Genomic DNA, 22419 nt, shown 5'->3' on the forward strand with positions numbered 1-22419 from the left:
AAACATTTCGCTGCAATTCTCAAATTTGTTGACCATTTTAACCTAATATATTGCTTATTTTGTTAAACTACTTTTGTTGCCAAAAAGATGTTTTTGTACATGTTGTACTAGGTTTGGGATTGTCATAGTCATAGTAATAAATTGGTTATTTCCCCTTGAACGTACGTCTTTTACATATAAACCGTCACGTTTAAAATTCAAAACCTGAAGGAAAATCCCGCTACCTGTTCTTCTTTTGCATTTTATTACGGTTCAAAATTACAATTGCAACTTGGTTTTGTGTGGGTTTTTACGCGTAATCATGTAATAAGAAAAAATAATATTAACCTTATTTTAATGAACATATTACATTTGTAAAACTCATGTAACGATCCTACGCGGGTAAGATCATACTTTTAGGGATCATTTCTATAGTATGTATCGCCGGGACGTCAGATAACTCTGACTGGACCTAAACCCACGATGAAGAGAAATAGCGTTTTCTTCTGAGCGTGAAGCTGACCGAGACTGTCTCTAGCTTGGTGAGACACGGTCTTCGGTCATTGATGACCGTTCCTCTCCCTCTTAAGTGGGGAGTTGGAGGAAGGAAACGCATTCTGAGTGGTAAACAAAAATAATAAATCAATATCAGATCGCCCTTGCTTTTTTTTTACTTCCACACCTAAAACTATCATCAAACTCCAGAAAAGCGCTTTTAGGTTACATATGTACTCAGAATGACTTTTTCGGATGACAAGAAATCAAGTACGTGCGCAAACTTTCATTTTCGAATTTTATTGGCATGTCTTATAGCTATATACATCAAACTAACAGGTCTGTCGTGTTTTTCGTCTGTTTTACTATACTTCAATTATTGTCACGTTGTCCCACAAACATTTCGCTGCAATTCTCAAATTTGTTGACCATTTTAACCTAATATATTGCTTATTTTGTTAAACTACTTTTGTTGCCAAAAAGATGTTTTTGTACATGTTGTACTAGGTTTGGGATTGTCATAGTCATAGTAATAAATTGGTTATTTCCCCTTGAACGTACGTCTTTTACATATAAACCGTCACGTTTAAAATTCAAAACCTGAAGGAAAATCCCGCTACCTGTTCTTCTTTTGCATTTTATTACGGTTCAAAATTACAATTGCAACTTGGTTTTGTGTGGGTTTTTACGCGTAATCATGTAATAAGAAAAAATAATATTAACCTTATTTTAATGAACATATTACATTTGTAAAACTCATGTAACGATCCTACGCGGGTAAGATCATACTTTTAGGATCATTTCTATAGTATGTATCGCCGGGACGTCAGATAACTCTGACTGGACCTAAACCCACGATGAAGAGAAATAGCGTTTTCTTCTGAGCGTGAAGCTGACCGAGACTGTCTCTAGCTTGGTGAGACACGGTCTTCGGTCATTGATGACCGTTCCTCTCCCTCTTAAGTGGGGAGTTGGAGGAAGGAAACGCATTCTGAGTGGTAAACAAAAATAATAAATCAATATCAGATCGCCCTTGCTTTTTTTTTACTTCCACACCTAAAACTATCATCAAACTCCAGAAAAGCGCTTTTAGGTTACATATGTACTCAGAATGACTTTTTCGGATGACAAGAAATCAAGTACGTGCGCAAACTTTCATTTTCGAATTTTATTGGCATGTCTTATAGCTATATACATCAAACTAACAGGTCTGTCGTGTTTTTCGTCTGTTTTACTATACTTCAATTATTGTCACGTTGTCCCACAAACATTTCGCTGCAATTCTCAAATTTGTTGACCATTTTAACCTAATATATTGCTTATTTTGTTAAACTACTTTTGTTGCCAAAAGATGTTTTTGTACATGTTGTACTAGGTTTGGGATTGTCATAGTCATAGTAATAAATTGGTTATTTCCCCTTGAACGTACGTCTTTTACATATAAACCGTCACGTTTAAAATTCAAAACCTGAAGGAAAATCCCGCTACCTGTTCTTCTTTTGCATTTTATTACGGTTCAAAATTACAATTGCAACTTGGTTTTGTGTGGGTTTTTACGCGTAATCATGTAATAAGAAAAAATAATATTAACCTTATTTTAATGAACATATTACATTTGTAAAACTCATGTAACGATCCTACGCGGGTAAGATCATACTTTTAGGGATCATTTCTATAGTATGTATCGCCGGGACGTCAGATAACTCTGACTGGACCTAAACCCACGATGAAGAGAAATAGCGTTTTCTTCTGAGCGTGAAGCTGACCGAGACTGTCTCTAGCTTGGTGAGACACGGTCTTCGGTCATTGATGACCGTTCCTCTCCCTCTTAAGTGGGGAGTTGGAGGAAGGAAACGCATTCTGAGTGGTAAACAAAAATAATAAATCAATATCAGATCGCCCTTGCTTTTTTTTTACTTCCACACCTAAAACTATCATCAAACTCCAGAAAAGCGCTTTTAGGTTACATATGTACTCAGAATGACTTTTTCGGATGACAAGAAATCAAGTACGTGCGCAAACTTTCATTTTCGAATTTTATTGGCATGTCTTATAGCTATATACATCAAACTAACAGGTCTGTCGTGTTTTTCGTCTGTTTTACTATACTTCAATTATTGTCACGTTGTCCCACAAACATTTCGCTGCAATTCTCAAATTTGTTGACCATTTTAACCTAATATATTGCTTATTTTGTTAAACTACTTTTGTTGCCAAAAAGATGTTTTTGTACATGTTGTACTAGGTTTGGGATTGTCATAGTCATAGTAATAAATTGGTTATTTCCCCTTGAACGTACGTCTTTTACATATAAACCGTCACGTTTAAAATTCAAAACCTGAAGGAAAATCCCGCTACCTGTTCTTCTTTTGCATTTTATTACGGTTCAAAATTACAATTGCAACTTGGTTTTGTGTGGGTTTTTACGCGTAATCATGTAATAAGAAAAAATAATATTAACCTTATTTTAATGAACATATTACATTTGTAAAACTCATGTAACGATCCTACGCGGGTAAGATCATACTTTTAGGGATCATTTCTATAGTATGTATCGCCGGGACGTCAGATAACTCTGACTGGACCTAAACCCACGATGAAGAGAAATAGCGTTTTCTTCTGAGCGTGAAGCTGACCGAGACTGTCTCTAGCTTGGTGAGACACGGTCTTCGGTCATTGATGACCGTTCCTCTCCCTCTTAAGTGGGGAGTTGGAGGAAGGAAACGCATTCTGAGTGGTAAACAAAAATAATAAATCAATATCAGATCGCCCTTGCTTTTTTTTTACTTCCACACCTAAAACTATCATCAAACTCCAGAAAAGCGCTTTTAGGTTACATATGTACTCAGAATGACTTTTTCGGATGACAAGAAATCAAGTACGTGCGCAAACTTTCATTTTCGAATTTTATTGGCATGTCTTATAGCTATATACATCAAACTAACAGGTCTGTCGTGTTTTTCGTCTGTTTTACTATACTTCAATTATTGTCACGTTGTCCCACAAACATTTCGCTGCAATTCTCAAATTTGTTGACCATTTTAACCTAATATATTGCTTATTTTGTTAAACTACTTTTGTTGCCAAAAAGATGTTTTTGTACATGTTGTACTAGGTTTGGGATTGTCATAGTCATAGTAATAAATTGGTTATTTCCCCTTGAACGTACGTCTTTTACATATAAACCGTCACGTTTAAAATTCAAAACCTGAAGGAAAATCCCGCTACCTGTTCTTCTTTTGCATTTTATTACGGTTCAAAATTACAATTGCAACTTGGTTTTGTGTGGGTTTTTACGCGTAATCATGTAATAAGAAAAAATAATATTAACCTTATTTTAATGAACATATTACATTTGTAAAACTCATGTAACGATCCTACGCGGGTAAGATCATACTTTTAGGGATCATTTCTATAGTATGTATCGCCGGGACGTCAGATAACTCTGACTGGACCTAAACCCACGATGAAGAGAAATAGCGTTTTCTTCTGAGCGTGAAGCTGACCGAGACTGTCTCTAGCTTGGTGAGACACGGTCTTCGGTCATTGATGACCGTTCCTCTCCCTCTTAAGTGGGGAGTTGGAGGAAGGAAACGCATTCTGAGTGGTAAACAAAAATAATAAATCAATATCAGATCGCCCTTGCTTTTTTTTTACTTCCACACCTAAAACTATCATCAAACTCCAGAAAAGCGCTTTTAGGTTACATATGTACTCAGAATGACTTTTTCGGATGACAAGAAATCAAGTACGTGCGCAAACTTTCATTTTCGAATTTTATTGGCATGTCTTATAGCTATATACATCAAACTAACAGGTCTGTCGTGTTTTTCGTCTGTTTTACTATACTTCAATTATTGTCACGTTGTCCCACAAACATTTCGCTGCAATTCTCAAATTTGTTGACCATTTTAACCTAATATATTGCTTATTTTGTTAAACTACTTTTGTTGCCAAAAAGATGTTTTTGTACATGTTGTACTAGGTTTGGGATTGTCATAGTCATAGTAATAAATTGGTTATTTCCCCTTGAACGTACGTCTTTTACATATAAACCGTCACGTTTAAAATTCAAAACCTGAAGGAAAATCCCGCTACCTGTTCTTCTTTTGCATTTTATTACGGTTCAAAATTACAATTGCAACTTGGTTTTGTGTGGGTTTTTACGCGTAATCATGTAATAAGAAAAAATAATATTAACCTTATTTTAATGAACATATTACATTTGTAAAACTCATGTAACGATCCTACGCGGGTAAGATCATACTTTTAGGGATCATTTCTATAGTATGTATCGCCGGGACGTCAGATAACTCTGACTGGACCTAAACCCACGATGAAGAGAAATAGCGTTTTCTTCTGAGCGTGAAGCTGACCGAGACTGTCTCTAGCTTGGTGAGACACGGTCTTCGGTCATTGATGACCGTTCCTCTCCCTCTTAAGTGGGGAGTTGGAGGAAGGAAACGCATTCTGAGTGGTAAACAAAAATAATAAATCAATATCAGATCGCCCTTGCTTTTTTTTTACTTCCACACCTAAAACTATCATCAAACTCCAGAAAAGCGCTTTTAGGTTACATATGTACTCAGAATGACTTTTTCGGATGACAAGAAATCAAGTACGTGCGCAAACTTTCATTTTCGAATTTTATTGGCATGTCTTATAGCTATATACATCAAACTAACAGGTCTGTCGTGTTTTTCGTCTGTTTTACTATACTTCAATTATTGTCACGTTGTCCCACAAACATTTCGCTGCAATTCTCAAATTTGTTGACCATTTTAACCTAATATATTGCTTATTTTGTTAAACTACTTTTGTTGCCAAAAAGATGTTTTTGTACATGTTGTACTAGGTTTGGGATTGTCATAGTCATAGTAATAAATTGGTTATTTCCCCTTGAACGTACGTCTTTTACATATAAACCGTCACGTTTAAAATTCAAAACCTGAAGGAAAATCCCGCTACCTGTTCTTCTTTTGCATTTTATTACGGTTCAAAATTACAATTGCAACTTGGTTTTGTGTGGGTTTTTACGCGTAATCATGTAATAAGAAAAAATAATATTAACCTTATTTTAATGAACATATTACATTTGTAAAACTCATGTAACGATCCTACGCGGGTAAGATCATACTTTTAGGGATCATTTCTATAGTATGTATCGCCGGGACGTCAGATAACTCTGACTGGACCTAAACCCACGATGAAGAGAAATAGCGTTTTCTTCTGAGCGTGAAGCTGACCGAGACTGTCTCTAGCTTGGTGAGACACGGTCTTCGGTCATTGATGACCGTTCCTCTCCCTCTTAAGTGGGGAGTTGGAGGAAGGAAACGCATTCTGAGTGGTAAACAAAAATAATAAATCAATATCAGATCGCCCTTGCTTTTTTTTTACTTCCACACCTAAAACTATCATCAAACTCCAGAAAAGCGCTTTTAGGTTACATATGTACTCAGAATGACTTTTTCGGATGACAAGAAATCAAGTACGTGCGCAAACTTTCATTTTCGAATTTTATTGGCATGTCTTATAGCTATATACATCAAACTAACAGGTCTGTCGTGTTTTTCGTCTGTTTTACTATACTTCAATTATTGTCACGTTGTCCCACAAACATTTCGCTGCAATTCTCAAATTTGTTGACCATTTTAACCTAATATATTGCTTATTTTGTTAAACTACTTTTGTTGCCAAAAAGATGTTTTTGTACATGTTGTACTAGGTTTGGGATTGTCATAGTCATAGTAATAAATTGGTTATTTCCCCTTGAACGTACGTCTTTTACATATAAACCGTCACGTTTAAAATTCAAAACCTGAAGGAAAATCCCGCTACCTGTTCTTCTTTTGCATTTTATTACGGTTCAAAATTACAATTGCAACTTGGTTTTGTGTGGGTTTTTACGCGTAATCATGTAATAAGAAAAAATAATATTAACCTTATTTTAATGAACATATTACATTTGTAAAACTCATGTAACGATCCTACGCGGGTAAGATCATACTTTTAGGGATCATTTCTATAGTATGTATCGCCGGGACGTCAGATAACTCTGACTGGACCTAAACCCACGATGAAGAGAAATAGCGTTTTCTTCTGAGCGTGAAGCTGACCGAGACTGTCTCTAGCTTGGTGAGACACGGTCTTCGGTCATTGATGACCGTTCCTCTCCCTCTTAAGTGGGGAGTTGGAGGAAGGAAACGCATTCTGAGTGGTAAACAAAAATAATAAATCAATATCAGATCGCCCTTGCTTTTTTTTTACTTCCACACCTAAAACTATCATCAAACTCCAGAAAAGCGCTTTTAGGTTACATATGTACTCAGAATGACTTTTTCGGATGACAAGAAATCAAGTACGTGCGCAAACTTTCATTTTCGAATTTTATTGGCATGTCTTATAGCTATATACATCAAACTAACAGGTCTGTCGTGTTTTTCGTCTGTTTTACTATACTTCAATTATTGTCACGTTGTCCCACAAACATTTCGCTGCAATTCTCAAATTTGTTGACCATTTTAACCTAATATATTGCTTATTTTGTTAAACTACTTTTGTTGCCAAAAAGATGTTTTTGTACATGTTGTACTAGGTTTGGGATTGTCATAGTCATAGTAATAAATTGGTTATTTCCCCTTGAACGTACGTCTTTTACATATAAACCGTCACGTTTAAAATTCAAAACCTGAAGGAAAATCCCGCTACCTGTTCTTCTTTTGCATTTTATTACGGTTCAAAATTACAATTGCAACTTGGTTTTGTGTGGGTTTTTACGCGTAATCATGTAATAAGAAAAAATAATATTAACCTTATTTTAATGAACATATTACATTTGTAAAACTCATGTAACGATCCTACGCGGGTAAGATCATACTTTTAGGGATCATTTCTATAGTATGTATCGCCGGGACGTCAGATAACTCTGACTGGACCTAAACCCACGATGAAGAGAAATAGCGTTTTCTTCTGAGCGTGAAGCTGACCGAGACTGTCTCTAGCTTGGTGAGACACGGTCTTCGGTCATTGATGACCGTTCCTCTCCCTCTTAAGTGGGGAGTTGGAGGAAGGAAACGCATTCTGAGTGGTAAACAAAAATAATAAATCAATATCAGATCGCCCTTGCTTTTTTTTTACTTCCACACCTAAAACTATCATCAAACTCCAGAAAAGCGCTTTTAGGTTACATATGTACTCAGAATGACTTTTTCGGATGACAAGAAATCAAGTACGTGCGCAAACTTTCATTTTCGAATTTTATTGGCATGTCTTATAGCTATATACATCAAACTAACAGGTCTGTCGTGTTTTTCGTCTGTTTTACTATACTTCAATTATTGTCACGTTGTCCCACAAACATTTCGCTGCAATTCTCAAATTTGTTGACCATTTTAACCTAATATATTGCTTATTTTGTTAAACTACTTTTGTTGCCAAAAAGATGTTTTTGTACATGTTGTACTAGGTTTGGGATTGTCATAGTCATAGTAATAAATTGGTTATTTCCCCTTGAACGTACGTCTTTTACATATAAACCGTCACGTTTAAAATTCAAAACCTGAAGGAAAATCCCGCTACCTGTTCTTCTTTTGCATTTTATTACGGTTCAAAATTACAATTGCAACTTGGTTTTGTGTGGGTTTTTACGCGTAATCATGTAATAAGAAAAAATAATATTAACCTTATTTTAATGAACATATTACATTTGTAAAACTCATGTAACGATCCTACGCGGGTAAGATCATACTTTTAGGGATCATTTCTATAGTATGTATCGCCGGGACGTCAGATAACTCTGACTGGACCTAAACCCACGATGAAGAGAAATAGCGTTTTCTTCTGAGCGTGAAGCTGACCGAGACTGTCTCTAGCTTGGTGAGACACGGTCTTCGGTCATTGATGACCGTTCCTCTCCCTCTTAAGTGGGGAGTTGGAGGAAGGAAACGCATTCTGAGTGGTAAACAAAAATAATAAATCAATATCAGATCGCCCTTGCTTTTTTTTTACTTCCACACCTAAAACTATCATCAAACTCCAGAAAAGCGCTTTTAGGTTACATATGTACTCAGAATGACTTTTTCGGATGACAAGAAATCAAGTACGTGCGCAAACTTTCATTTTCGAATTTTATTGGCATGTCTTATAGCTATATACATCAAACTAACAGGTCTGTCGTGTTTTTCGTCTGTTTTACTATACTTCAATTATTGTCACGTTGTCCCACAAACATTTCGCTGCAATTCTCAAATTTGTTGACCATTTTAACCTAATATATTGCTTATTTTGTTAAACTACTTTTGTTGCCAAAAAGATGTTTTTGTACATGTTGTACTAGGTTTGGGATTGTCATAGTCATAGTAATAAATTGGTTATTTCCCCTTGAACGTACGTCTTTTACATATAAACCGTCACGTTTAAAATTCAAAACCTGAAGGAAAATCCCGCTACCTGTTCTTCTTTTGCATTTTATTACGGTTCAAAATTACAATTGCAACTTGGTTTTGTGTGGGTTTTTACGCGTAATCATGTAATAAGAAAAAATAATATTAACCTTATTTTAATGAACATATTACATTTGTAAAACTCATGTAACGATCCTACGCGGGTAAGATCATACTTTTAGGGATCATTTCTATAGTATGTATCGCCGGGACGTCAGATAACTCTGACTGGACCTAAACCCACGATGAAGAGAAATAGCGTTTTCTTCTGAGCGTGAAGCTGACCGAGACTGTCTCTAGCTTGGTGAGACACGGTCTTCGGTCATTGATGACCGTTCCTCTCCCTCTTAAGTGGGGAGTTGGAGGAAGGAAACGCATTCTGAGTGGTAAACAAAAATAATAAATCAATATCAGATCGCCCTTGCTTTTTTTTTACTTCCACACCTAAAACTATCATCAAACTCCAGAAAAGCGCTTTTAGGTTACATATGTACTCAGAATGACTTTTTCGGATGACAAGAAATCAAGTACGTGCGCAAACTTTCATTTTCGAATTTTATTGGCATGTCTTATAGCTATATACATCAAACTAACAGGTCTGTCGTGTTTTTCGTCTGTTTTACTATACTTCAATTATTGTCACGTTGTCCCACAAACATTTCGCTGCAATTCTCAAATTTGTTGACCATTTTAACCTAATATATTGCTTATTTTGTTAAACTACTTTTGTTGCCAAAAAGATGTTTTTGTACATGTTGTACTAGGTTTGGGATTGTCATAGTCATAGTAATAAATTGGTTATTTCCCCTTGAACGTACGTCTTTTACATATAAACCGTCACGTTTAAAATTCAAAACCTGAAGGAAAATCCCGCTACCTGTTCTTCTTTTGCATTTTATTACGGTTCAAAATTACAATTGCAACTTGGTTTTGTGTGGGTTTTTACGCGTAATCATGTAATAAGAAAAAATAATATTAACCTTATTTTAATGAACATATTACATTTGTAAAACTCATGTAACGATCCTACGCGGGTAAGATCATACTTTTAGGGATCATTTCTATAGTATGTATCGCCGGGACGTCAGATAACTCTGACTGGACCTAAACCCACGATGAAGAGAAATAGCGTTTTCTTCTGAGCGTGAAGCTGACCGAGACTGTCTCTAGCTTGGTGAGACACGGTCTTCGGTCATTGATGACCGTTCCTCTCCCTCTTAAGTGGGGAGTTGGAGGAAGGAAACGCATTCTGAGTGGTAAACAAAAATAATAAATCAATATCAGATCGCCCTTGCTTTTTTTTTACTTCCACACCTAAAACTATCATCAAACTCCAGAAAAGCGCTTTTAGGTTACATATGTACTCAGAATGACTTTTTCGGATGACAAGAAATCAAGTACGTGCGCAAACTTTCATTTTCGAATTTTATTGGCATGTCTTATAGCTATATACATCAAACTAACAGGTCTGTCGTGTTTTTCGTCTGTTTTACTATACTTCAATTATTGTCACGTTGTCCCACAAACATTTCGCTGCAATTCTCAAATTTGTTGACCATTTTAACCTAATATATTGCTTATTTTGTTAAACTACTTTTGTTGCCAAAAAGATGTTTTTGTACATGTTGTACTAGGTTTGGGATTGTCATAGTCATAGTAATAAATTGGTTATTTCCCCTTGAACGTACGTCTTTTACATATAAACCGTCACGTTTAAAATTCAAAACCTGAAGGAAAATCCCGCTACCTGTTCTTCTTTTGCATTTTATTACGGTTCAAAATTACAATTGCAACTTGGTTTTGTGTGGGTTTTTACGCGTAATCATGTAATAAGAAAAAATAATATTAACCTTATTTTAATGAACATATTACATTTGTAAAACTCATGTAACGATCCTACGCGGGTAAGATCATACTTTTAGGGATCATTTCTATAGTATGTATCGCCGGGACGTCAGATAACTCTGACTGGACCTAAACCCACGATGAAGAGAAATAGCGTTTTCTTCTGAGCGTGAAGCTGACCGAGACTGTCTCTAGCTTGGTGAGACACGGTCTTCGGTCATTGATGACCGTTCCTCTCCCTCTTAAGTGGGGAGTTGGAGGAAGGAAACGCATTCTGAGTGGTAAACAAAAATAATAAATCAATATCAGATCGCCCTTGCTTTTTTTTTACTTCCACACCTAAAACTATCATCAAACTCCAGAAAAGCGCTTTTAGGTTACATATGTACTCAGAATGACTTTTTCGGATGACAAGAAATCAAGTACGTGCGCAAACTTTCATTTTCGAATTTTATTGGCATGTCTTATAGCTATATACATCAAACTAACAGGTCTGTCGTGTTTTTCGTCTGTTTTACTATACTTCAATTATTGTCACGTTGTCCCACAAACATTTCGCTGCAATTCTCAAATTTGTTGACCATTTTAACCTAATATATTGCTTATTTTGTTAAACTACTTTTGTTGCCAAAAAGATGTTTTTGTACATGTTGTACTAGGTTTGGGATTGTCATAGTCATAGTAATAAATTGGTTATTTCCCCTTGAACGTACGTCTTTTACATATAAACCGTCACGTTTAAAATTCAAAACCTGAAGGAAAATCCCGCTACCTGTTCTTCTTTTGCATTTTATTACGGTTCAAAATTACAATTGCAACTTGGTTTTGTGTGGGTTTTTACGCGTAATCATGTAATAAGAAAAAATAATATTAACCTTATTTTAATGAACATATTACATTTGTAAAACTCATGTAACGATCCTACGCGGGTAAGATCATACTTTTAGGGATCATTTCTATAGTATGTATCGCCGGGACGTCAGATAACTCTGACTGGACCTAAACCCACGATGAAGAGAAATAGCGTTTTCTTCTGAGCGTGAAGCTGACCGAGACTGTCTCTAGCTTGGTGAGACACGGTCTTCGGTCATTGATGACCGTTCCTCTCCCTCTTAAGTGGGGAGTTGGAGGAAGGAAACGCATTCTGAGTGGTAAACAAAAATAATAAATCAATATCAGATCGCCCTTGCTTTTTTTTTACTTCCACACCTAAAACTATCATCAAACTCCAGAAAAGCGCTTTTAGGTTACATATGTACTCAGAATGACTTTTTCGGATGACAAGAAATCAAGTACGTGCGCAAACTTTCATTTTCGAATTTTATTGGCATGTCTTATAGCTATATACATCAAACTAACAGGTCTGTCGTGTTTTTCGTCTGTTTTACTATACTTCAATTATTGTCACGTTGTCCCACAAACATTTCGCTGCAATTCTCAAAAAAGCTCTGCTGTGATAGTCGACTTTGGTATATTTTAACCCTCTTATTGATAGGATTTCAAACTCCTCTGGTTCAGTGTTTTATCATTAAAATCGTGTTTTATAAATAATCGAATAAATTGAATAACGGAAGAAAAGCAGTTTGTCCGAAAACTTCAAATGTAGAGTGGGGTGCTCATTTTCGCCGGGGACACAAAACAAAATTGCGGCTCCTACCGAAAATGACCGAAAAACGGACAACGATTTTCGGACAATTTCCTGAATAAAAAATATGATTTCAAAGAAGTATTTCTTAGTAAATATTTGACTGAATGCCTTAATTGTGAATTCTTTACACCTTTGAAAAGTCTGCTATTCATCTATAATGCAATTGATTTGATAAAAATTGTTAATAGCTGCATGCGGTTATTTGGTTTTAAATAGATGTGTCAAAACGGCGAATATGTGTCCCCCATTGACAAAAAAACCGGAAATTCAAGCACCCTTTAATCTAACTTTTCAGATGATTTTTTTCAAACAAACACGTTTTCAAGCTTAAGAATATTTTGCATTTGAAGTTATCTTCATATAGAAATATCAGTATACTTCAAAAACATTTAGACCTGACCATAAACTGTAGAAAACATGGAAAGATGTGGCGAAAATGGGCACCCCTAAAAGAAAAAAATTCTTACCGTCATTAGAATGATAATTTAATCCTTGTCGCTGGCATCCGACTTTTGTGTTTATTATCTGATGGCATAATGAAATTACCTGCGCATAAAGGATGATAGGGCGCAAAACTAAAAAACTGTCGAAAATCCAACATTTTCTTTACTTTCTGCAAATTTAAATGAAATACGCAGAAGATCACACACGAGGCGCAAAAATGACTCGCGCGAGCTTCAATTTCATTGGTTTAAACTGTAACGTGACCAATTTGCAATATTAGTTCTGACACATTCAACGTCACTCAGATCCGGTTGTATACGAAAATAGGTCGAAAAAATATTCCCTTGCATTTGACAGTTGTAAGTAATCAATCATACATTTTTTTCAGTAAAACATTTCTCTGTCATAAACAGAGTTTGGATATTTCAAAGCACCATTATTTTTTTATTTTGTGATTTCTGTAGAATATTTTGTAAACTTGAGGTTACATGGTTACTGAACCTTGTACACAGATTAAATAAGGGGAGAAATTTGACTGGTTAACTTCCAGTGATGGTTATTTTCTTATATGCATTGAAATGCTACGTGAACTTTTTTTATATACATAACTGGACATGATAAACACTTTACTCATGCCAAGTATTTCTTTATTTGAAACAAAGATACATTCTGCACATCTTTTTTTTTGGAAAAGTGCAAATTTAACAAAGACTAAAGGGGGGAAATCAATGGTGACACCTCAAGCTGTCAATCATTTTATTTAGATTACAAATGTTATATACCATGTGTCTTACTCATGGAACCCTCTTTTTCTTAAAATATAAAATTAATAAATTTTTACGTAATCAGCTTGAAAAAGATATAAATAATATATGTCCAGAATACTTTAAATTGTCTGAAGCAGATAGATTACAATTAATTCTATCTTTTTTTGATATTATGCAGCTTACTGTTCGGTTCATTAAAAAATCATTTGCACTGAGGGGAGTGGATTCAACGCCTGTGTAAATATTACTTTTTTACCACTTTATATGATGTTTAATATGTTATGTTTTTTTTTCCATTGTGCATATTGTATTGTATTGTTTGTACCCCTAGGGTATAAATGTGCATTTCAAAAATAAATAAATAAACAAATATGTACATACAAACTCATCCTTCGGATTCGTTTGATTAAATATGTTGAAACGTAAGAACTATGGTAAAGATAGTACTTAAGATTGCAATTTGTAAGAAAACGTACTATATCTCCGTGGTAATAACAGCAATTAAAAAAAATCTACATCAATTTCGGATTCATACTATTGTTACGGCGGTGTAGGTTTGAGGGTCGTATCTTTGACGGTTGATTAACTATGACTGAATTAATTAAGCATTCTAATATGACATGCTTCTTTCGTTTTGTGAACAAACCCATGCTCTAAATCCAATAAAATGTGTTTGCACATGCGTACATTGACTCATGACTTCAGAATAATGAATATAATCAAATTATCATGCACTTAATATATTTCCTTAACTTTAAAACTATTTCAAACTAAAATAGTGCACATGATGTTACTAATTCATTTAGTATGACTGTAATGTGTTGCATTCCGAAATTGACATATTTGATCTAGTTACGACTACTGTTCATGCTGGCTTTTCAAACTCCTCCCTCTGCCAGCCGTTTGCTTCTTTACAAACAAAAAATGGAGGTCCATGGAGGAGCCTACACAAACATTTATCGGACATAGAAATTACCTTAATTGTCCTATTCAGAATCTAAATAATTGATGCAAGCCATACTTTATCGTAGTTTTAACATAGGTAGGCATCATATTCGTGTTATTTTAGCCATCACTATCAATTGGGCAAAGATAATCACGAATATGATGCCTACTCATGTTAAAACTACAATAAAGTATAGCTTGCGTCAATTATTTATATTAATTATTTTATAAGCAGTTTTTGACATTTTGACTGTTTTCATGGAAACGGTTGCCATTTTGAAAGTTCTTGATGGCAAACTTCTAATTGACGAGTTATATTTCCTAAACGTCCCATTAACTTACTTTGGACCACTTTAGGGTTTTCACATGCCGTTTCCATGGTTATGATGGTCATCTTGAAAATTCAAAACCCTAAATGCACTTGGAGATTGTCATTATAGTGCAGAATTATAATTTGTGTCAATATTAACTCATCTCCGAAAACTACACTGGACAAAAATGTAAAATGTATGATCGTAGAATACTATAATAACAATATTACTTCCCTTTTCCAAATTTCAAATAACCCATCTAAAGATATACTCCCGAAAAAATAGGTAAATAAATATTACATATAAATACATGTGAGTAACTCTGAGTCATCACTGTGTGTTGGAATTCATATACATATCTCAAAAGTCAAAACCCTTAAATATTAGTTGTTTATGACAGCGGAGGTCATTGTATACAATAAAATAAGAAACAAATTCTTATTACTTGGAAATAAATATTTTTCCTATGATATTTTAAAAGATATTTAACGTATATTCCACATTGCGAGCATATATACATATACATGTAATCACATTTTTAAATGTTAAAATATCAGTTCCATTTATGTTTGGCTTGTTCCTTGGTTTGAAATAGTTCTATCAATGCCACCTGTAACAACATGATGTGGCTGTCTCCTTTGTTTTAGCATAGTTCTTTTAATACTAGTTCGAAAAGTTTTTGTCATCGAAGCGCGACTTGTTCCTTGCTTTGACATAGCCATATCAATACATATTTTTGCAATATATGCCATTCTATGTTTGGCTTGTTCCTTGGTTTAACATAGAACCACCAGCTTGAACAGTATATATGTCATTTATGTGCGAATTTTTCCTTGCTTTGTACTTGGTCATATATCAATACCAGTTTTAACAATACATTGTCTATTATGTTTGGCTTGTTCCTTGGTTTGATATAGTAATACCAGTTTGAACAGTATATGTCAGCCTTCTGCCATTAGTACATACATCTTCAGTGCAACATTTACACATATCTTTGAATTCCTTTCTAAATTTTAAATTAAAATATCCATATATAATAGGATTTTGACATGTGTTCAATAAAGCTATAATAATTGTGACCGTAAACTGACTCGATGTTATTTGATTATAATTTACAGCAAGAAAACTTAATACAAAGAACGGTAACCACATTATTACGAACACACATACAATGGCGGCAAACATTTTCACTAACCGTATTTGTTTTCTAGATGACGATTCACTTCTGTGTTGACAAGCAGCAGTTGCTGACCTTTTAACTAATCTATAAATTTTATAATAATTCATTGTTATAACAAGCAAAGGAATGAGGAAAAACAGAACTCCCATAGAGGCTAAATATGCATCGATGTGGAAACCACGTGGCCATACTATTCCACAAAAAGTTTTACTAGCGCCTTTTATAGTTGTTGACATTTTTGACTGAGCAAAAGCAACTGGTATTGGAAAACATGCGGACAATATCCATACAAGGACAATACAAAACAGAGATATCTTGACGGTCATCTTTCGATTAGGAGAATACATTATGCATGTGTACCGCTCGATACTGATCAACATCATAGTCAAGATTGAGCTAATCCCAGACAAGAACTGCATGAAGGTTACCAGCTTACAAATCTCGTCACCGAATATCCAGTCACGTGTAACTCTTGTCGTGGCGATGAATGGTATCCAAGATGCAAAAAGAAGGTCAGCTACAGCCAAGTTTGAAATGAAAAAGTTCGTGACGTTCCGCATTTTTTTACGCCTGTATACTGCAACAATTACCTGAAATATATATTTAAAGCAATAAGTAAGGGTTCGATAACATGAATATCAAACATTGTATGTGCAATGACTTTGTTGCTAAATGCAATTGAATGGCTACTTTTAAGACGCATGTTACTGTTGGACGTACCTTCATCCCAAACAACGCGGGTAAAATAAATCACTGATCAAAAATGCATACAGCTTCTCTATAGAAATCTTTTGGTTATGATTGTGGTTGAATTAATGCCGTCTCTTATATACATACGTAAGAAATCATGTCTTTCTGTAAGTACTGTAACGGCGGATAATACTATGGACTAGTTAACCAACAGTTGCTGAAAATCTGCTCCGCTCGATGATATTCGCTGCATGTATGAAGAGTACTCTGAACCAACAAACAAAACGGCATAGAAGGACATTTACACGGGGAGTTGAAGAAGATGTCACATTCATAAGTTATATATATTTGCAACTGTTACAAAGTCTATCTGGAAAATCAAACTTGCTAAAGAAAGTAAAGAATAAAATCAAATAGTGCCATTATTTCTACTCTTTAAATATATCTATACCCACCATAATATTTCCTGTAAATGCTGCTATCATTATTATAACAAGTATAATCACTTCTATTACTATTTGTCCTGAAAAATAGAGAGTGTATGGAAAGGTTTTAGGGAAAATGATAATTAACTCATGCAAATATGCTGTTATGGCATATATCATTCATACGCTTGCTCTTAAACTTCGTTCAGTAATGTATCCTTCAAACGGTTTGATGCCACAGCCACTGATTCACGAGTCTTATGAAGATGGAATACGCATATGGTGTACCAAATCAATAAGCTTTTTTACATTTCTCTTGTTAGTTACAACCAAGAGAACGATGGTACGGCTGGATGATATATTTTACAATAGTATAGGCGCTCCACTGCATGTTTGAAGCATTTTCTGTAAATTTACTGTTTATTAAAACGGTGAATTATTCGAAACCCGTACAAGTTTTCTACGCGCTAACAAAGATGACATTAATTTGGTTCAACTTTTTGGTGTATTTGGTTTCATCGCTCTTCAAGTTCATATCTGGCAACTGTTCTGTTCTAAGCACTATAGTTTAGTGATAGGTAGACGAAACACGCCTATGCATGGTGTAAACAATATCAAACCTGATATATATTTGATGGACATGTATAAATTATATTTTAGTAGTATCTATTGATATATATGTTTCGTTATTCCACGGGCGATCCAGCAAATTGTTTTTAAAGGGGTGCTTAACCCAAAACAAAAAGGGGGGGTCCAACTAAATGTCCCCCTTCAAATGCATTGATCGTCCAAAATAAGCCAGTTTCAACAAGCGGACCCCCCCCCCCCCCCCCTGGATCCGCCACTGCATTTAATGCATGTATCATCTTAAACACACAGTTGAAAATAACAGACCAATAAATTAAACAGTAATTATGTTAACCATTACAAAATTAAAAGAACAGTAGCAGATAAAAGCAATAACTTAGACAAAGATAATAAATATTCGTTTGATGTTGTTAAATGCTGAGGTAATGATGTGCCAAAATGTTTACAACGAGGGAACTGGTTTCTGTTTTATTCGGGATTACACAAATTAAAAAAAAAGACAAATTAATAGTAAGATTTTTGGTAGCTGACTGTATGACTTTGGACTAAAATATCATAGACGTATAATCCTCTGCTTTTCCGGTGTTTATTTAGGGGTCGGACAGATTCAAAGGAACGGGGTCTGCATCCGAGCATACAAGGAAGGATACATGCAGATAGTCAGACACAAAAAAAGAAAGAACGGGACAGATATATCCGGATAAATTGAAGTAACAATGCACAGTTAGGATTCATGTTTCGTATTTGGGCCATGGTAAATGTTTTGTACATGAAAGTTTTTGTGCAAGAAAATTGATTTTTCGAAAGCCTTCGAAATTGGCTTTATATTTACATCAATATTGGGTTTTTTTCAAGTTTGACATGCCTTTTTTCTGTTGGCAGTCCGTATTTTTCTCATCCGTACCACTGATGTGTCCAGAATATACTAGTGTGTTTTTTTTCAACAAATATTTGACACTTTAACTTTTCAATTGTATCCACATCGATAAAGAAGGTTTTTTTACGCACGACGAACACTTTAAATATTCAAACATTACGGAAATATGAAAGAAAAACAATCCCACAATATGTTCAATACAAACATCTATGCATCTGCTGATCACTTATATAACATGCCAGAATAAACATGAGATACTCGGTAGATCAAAAATGCACAGTGGGCTTAGTAGATCATATCTTCTTTACATGATAATTATAGCAAATGCATCCAGTTCTATTGTTTTTATAACTAAATTGAAAAATCATAACGATATGACGCCAATCGACAATAATTGTTATAGTCTTTATCTGCATACAATTAGATCGTGAAATTTGACAATTAAGAAAGCTAATAGAAAGATAATTAAAAGTGTTTGGTATTTTCAAACACCTACTATCAAGTGGATATATGCTAAAATCCACGATTAAACCTTAATTACTGATAAGCGTAATTCGTGTGGTCATTTTTGTTGTTTTCAGGGTCAGATTTAGTTTACGGGATCAGGTTTTAGTATTTTTCTGATTTAAGGCCTATCACATGCGAGCAGTATCCTGCTTACATTCAGATAGCTTAAATTTTAAGTTAATTTGTAATGATAAAATCATTATTTAAATTACTAGTAAAATGGCCATCTCGAAAAGATAAGAAATTTAAGCCGTGTTTCATCATAATTTCTTATTGATTGTTGGTCATTACCTATTACAATGTATATAATTATCTTTATCAAGTTGAAATTAAGATAAAACGGTATCGATCAATAGGTGAAGATATAAAATTATTATAGTTAACTAAAATTGCATGAGGTTATGTTTCCATACCTCTTTTCTCGACTTAAATATTAGGAAGACCAGAGACCAGAACACAATTAAGTTTGTTATAAATCAGCTTCATACTTATACTTATTCGTGATGAAAATGTATACAGGGTATAATGTCTTTTTAAAAGTTTTTCTATGTTGAGATGTTCCACTATTGCTTCAGCCGCCACCAAAAAGCCCAAAAGCAGTGCTTAAAAGTGGCGTTAAAACACATAAAATCTAAATCAATTCGCAATTGCTTTATGTAAGGTGGTGGGTTAGTACATATTAAAACATTTAAACCTGTTGCATTTGTTTGTAACTGTCCTAAGTCAGGAACCTGATGTTTAGTGTTTGTCGTTTTGTTAATTTGGTTCATTAGTGTTTCTTGTTTCTCGTTTATATATTGAGTATACTGTTGGTTTTCCTTCAGTTTGAATGGTTTTACACTGGTCATTTCGGGATCCTTTGTAGCTTGTTGTTCGTTGAGGATCAGTGTCACGCGTTGACGGCCGTACTTTGACCTATGATGGTTTTACTTTTATAAAAAAATCAAATGGGACTTGGATGGAAAATTGTCTCATTGGCGCTCATAATAATCAGATCTTCATATATCTATTAGTGTATAACAATTCTGATCTAAAAATAAAACACTGTAATTTATGACATGAAAATCATTTTAACGGTTGTGTTATAAATACTCTAACACTGGCTCATTGGGAAATGTGATTTCTATTTTTCTATTAATGTTTCATAAGCCTCTCGTATTAACCAACAAAATGAGACAAAACAAAATGCAATAATTTAAAAGACATCATTGCAAGCAAAACATAACTTTCAATATTACCGCAGCTTTGATGATGATCGAGGAGACTCTTGTTCTATAACATGACTATAAGCAGCATGGTAAAGTTGGTTATATCTATTGATAAGTCTACATCTTATGCTTAAACTTTATTAATTCTAAAAGTACTTACCAGGCTAAACTTTATTAATTCTAAAAGTACTTACCAGGCTAAACTTTATTAATTCTAAAAGTACTTACCAGGCCAAACTTGGTCAAATTCCGACAGAAAAGTAAACACAGTAGTGTTTTCAAAAAAATCTTTTCCCATTTTGAAATTTTAATTTTCCACCTGATTTATTGACAGGGTTTGTCATTCACTGGTTCCATTAGTGATTGATATTAGTACATTATCGTAAGTATAATAGGAGCAGGTTGGTGAATTGTTTACTTTCGATAAATTACAAAGATACCTCAAAGTAATTAATTTCCTCTACCTTAGAATGAATATCAGTCACAACACTCGGGGGTGTAATTTTATCTTTGAACTTCCAAGAATATGATCCACAAATCAATTATGATATTCAATGATTACCGATCTGTTATTAGAATCTGTAAAGAAGAGCCAAGTCCTCTGAAGACCAATGTCAACAAATAGCGGAACACTCAACGGTCTCCATCATAATTAATATAGAAACGATGAATTGTGTAAAGAAAAGCAGTAATTTCCTAAAAATGAATCCCACATTGGTAAACATGGTAAATATCTCGACACATTTTTTTGGATTAAATAACCATCCTTGCTAGATAGATCGCCATTTTATAAATGAGGCCTGTACGTACATGACAGAGTTAGTTGAATTAATTCAAATTATTACAATTAATGAATTTGATTATCTTCGCCCGATGTCCAGAACAACGCGTTGTTGAAGGATGTTGTCGCATATTATTTTATTATCCAGTACTGTAATTAAATTATGTACATGTCCGTAATTATTCACCCATAATTTTTTTGACCTTTACAATACTCTTAAAATTGTCCACTTGAAACAATACACTTTTACAAGATTTACAACATTGTACTAAAATCAAGGGCAATTGATCAAGTCATAATTGCCTGGATAGGTCCTAAGTCAACATATTTGATGTCACGTTAGCTTAGTAAACAATATTTCAATGTTCAGGTTAATCCCTATGCTAATTATGGTGTTTTGCAAGTAAAATTGTAAAAATGTGACCGTATTTTTATAATTATGGTGTTTTGACCAAAAAATGTGCAATTTTACGTCTTTCCTGTTTGAATTCCCTGTGATAAATATTAACAAACATCTGTTAATATGAAATTATTTATTTAATTGAGAAAATAACAAGGGTTTTAAACATGATTGTTGGCGCAAGCCCTCCTTACCCCTTCACCCACCATACCCTTTTTTAGCTGTGACAGCGGCGTTTTAGTACACGATAAAAATTACTATAAAATTCGATTGAAAAGGATTTAACAGTGGCGGATCCAGACCTTTTTATGAAGAGGGGGCGCTGACTGACCTAAGGAGGCCCACTCCATTCATGCTTCAGTGATTCCCTATAAAATCAACCATTTTTCCCACGGAGAAGGGGTGGGCGGCCACACAGCTTCCCCTCCTTTGGATCCGCCCATGTTTAATCATATCGAATGACAGCACAAAACAAAACTAACAAATACACAAACGACATAACACATAGATCTGAGTAAAACTCGCAATAATTGAAGCAAGTGCAAAGCAACATATTATGAAACTAAGGCTTGAAGATAAAAAAAAAAAAAAGTTTTTATACGCCCGTCGTCTTTTAGACGGGACGTATTATGGTATACCGTTGTCCATCCGTCCGTCGTCCACACTTCGGACAATAACTCAAAAACACTTTCACCAATTTCCATGAAACTTAAGTGATTTTTTTTATATCTATTGACGTAGGCTCCCTTTTGCTGGTTTTTTAATTTTAGATTTTAAGTTTTGGATTTATGGGGCTTTATTCGTAAAAAAGGGGGGATTTTCAACACTTCGGACAATAACTCAAAAAGACTTTCACCAATGTCAATGAAACTTTGATGAATTGTTTAT

General features: G+C 34.5%; 1 protein-coding gene and 14 non-coding genes across 15 annotated transcripts; 14 read left to right on the forward strand and 1 right to left on the reverse strand.

The window, feature by feature from the left end:
- The first annotated feature begins 383 nt into the window (after positions 1–383).
- On the forward strand, positions 384–605 carry LOC134717349 (small nucleolar RNA U3). The gene has a single exon (XR_010107282.1). It is a non-coding gene; the product is annotated as a small nucleolar RNA U3 (small nucleolar RNA).
- Positions 606–1253: 648 nt separating this feature from the next.
- LOC134717330 (small nucleolar RNA U3) lies at positions 1254–1474 on the forward strand. The gene has a single exon (XR_010107265.1). It is a non-coding gene; the product is annotated as a small nucleolar RNA U3 (small nucleolar RNA).
- Positions 1475–2121: 647 nt separating this feature from the next.
- Positions 2122–2343, forward strand: LOC134717351 (small nucleolar RNA U3). The gene has a single exon (XR_010107283.1). It is a non-coding gene; the product is annotated as a small nucleolar RNA U3 (small nucleolar RNA).
- Positions 2344–2991: 648 nt separating this feature from the next.
- On the forward strand, positions 2992–3213 carry LOC134717353 (small nucleolar RNA U3). Its single transcript, XR_010107285.1, has one exon. It is a non-coding gene; the product is annotated as a small nucleolar RNA U3 (small nucleolar RNA).
- A 648-nt stretch (positions 3214–3861) lies between these two features.
- On the forward strand, positions 3862–4083 carry LOC134717354 (small nucleolar RNA U3). The gene has a single exon (XR_010107286.1). It is a non-coding gene; the product is annotated as a small nucleolar RNA U3 (small nucleolar RNA).
- A 648-nt stretch (positions 4084–4731) lies between these two features.
- Positions 4732–4953, forward strand: LOC134717355 (small nucleolar RNA U3). The gene has a single exon (XR_010107287.1). It is a non-coding gene; the product is annotated as a small nucleolar RNA U3 (small nucleolar RNA).
- Positions 4954–5601: 648 nt separating this feature from the next.
- LOC134717356 (small nucleolar RNA U3) lies at positions 5602–5823 on the forward strand. The gene has a single exon (XR_010107288.1). It is a non-coding gene; the product is annotated as a small nucleolar RNA U3 (small nucleolar RNA).
- Positions 5824–6471: 648 nt separating this feature from the next.
- Positions 6472–6693, forward strand: LOC134717357 (small nucleolar RNA U3). Its single transcript, XR_010107289.1, has one exon. It is a non-coding gene; the product is annotated as a small nucleolar RNA U3 (small nucleolar RNA).
- A 648-nt stretch (positions 6694–7341) lies between these two features.
- Positions 7342–7563, forward strand: LOC134717358 (small nucleolar RNA U3). Its single transcript, XR_010107290.1, has one exon. It is a non-coding gene; the product is annotated as a small nucleolar RNA U3 (small nucleolar RNA).
- A 648-nt stretch (positions 7564–8211) lies between these two features.
- Positions 8212–8433, forward strand: LOC134717359 (small nucleolar RNA U3). The gene has a single exon (XR_010107291.1). It is a non-coding gene; the product is annotated as a small nucleolar RNA U3 (small nucleolar RNA).
- Positions 8434–9081: 648 nt separating this feature from the next.
- Positions 9082–9303, forward strand: LOC134717360 (small nucleolar RNA U3). Its single transcript, XR_010107292.1, has one exon. It is a non-coding gene; the product is annotated as a small nucleolar RNA U3 (small nucleolar RNA).
- Positions 9304–9951: 648 nt separating this feature from the next.
- LOC134717361 (small nucleolar RNA U3) lies at positions 9952–10173 on the forward strand. Its single transcript, XR_010107293.1, has one exon. It is a non-coding gene; the product is annotated as a small nucleolar RNA U3 (small nucleolar RNA).
- A 648-nt stretch (positions 10174–10821) lies between these two features.
- Positions 10822–11043, forward strand: LOC134717362 (small nucleolar RNA U3). The gene has a single exon (XR_010107294.1). It is a non-coding gene; the product is annotated as a small nucleolar RNA U3 (small nucleolar RNA).
- Positions 11044–11691: 648 nt separating this feature from the next.
- Positions 11692–11913, forward strand: LOC134717364 (small nucleolar RNA U3). The gene has a single exon (XR_010107296.1). It is a non-coding gene; the product is annotated as a small nucleolar RNA U3 (small nucleolar RNA).
- A 3283-nt stretch (positions 11914–15196) lies between these two features.
- On the reverse strand, positions 15197–21028 carry LOC134716218 (somatostatin receptor type 4-like). The gene is made up of 3 exons (XM_063579072.1): positions 20579–21028; positions 17201–17268; positions 15197–16645 (listed from the first exon to the last, which is right to left on the reverse strand). The coding sequence occupies exons 1-3, from the start codon at positions 20646–20648 to the stop codon at positions 15761–15763; spliced, it is 1023 nt and encodes a 340-aa protein (XP_063435142.1). The 5' UTR covers positions 20649–21028; the 3' UTR covers positions 15197–15760.
- Positions 21029–22419: the final 1391 nt, after the last annotated feature.

This window comes from Mytilus trossulus, chromosome 4 (assembly GCF_036588685.1).
Source record: "Mytilus trossulus isolate FHL-02 chromosome 4, PNRI_Mtr1.1.1.hap1, whole genome shotgun sequence".
NCBI lineage: Eukaryota > Metazoa > Mollusca > Bivalvia > Mytilida > Mytilidae > Mytilus > Mytilus trossulus.

What these genes read in the sequence shown, in the direction of transcription:
- LOC134716218 (XM_063579072.1), bottom strand. Translation starts at nt 20,648, where the DNA reads ATGGGAAAAGATTTTTTTGAAAACACTACTGTGTTTACTTTTCTGTCG. An exon ending in ATTTGACCAAGTTTGGCCTG is followed by an intron (nt 17,269 to 20,578) that starts GTAAGTACTTTT and finishes TCTATTTTTCAG; the next exon opens with GACAAATAGTAATAGAAGTG. An exon ending in CATTTACAGGAAATATTATG is followed by an intron (nt 16,646 to 17,200) that starts GTGGGTATAGAT and finishes TATATATTTCAG; the next exon opens with GTAATTGTTGCAGTATACAG.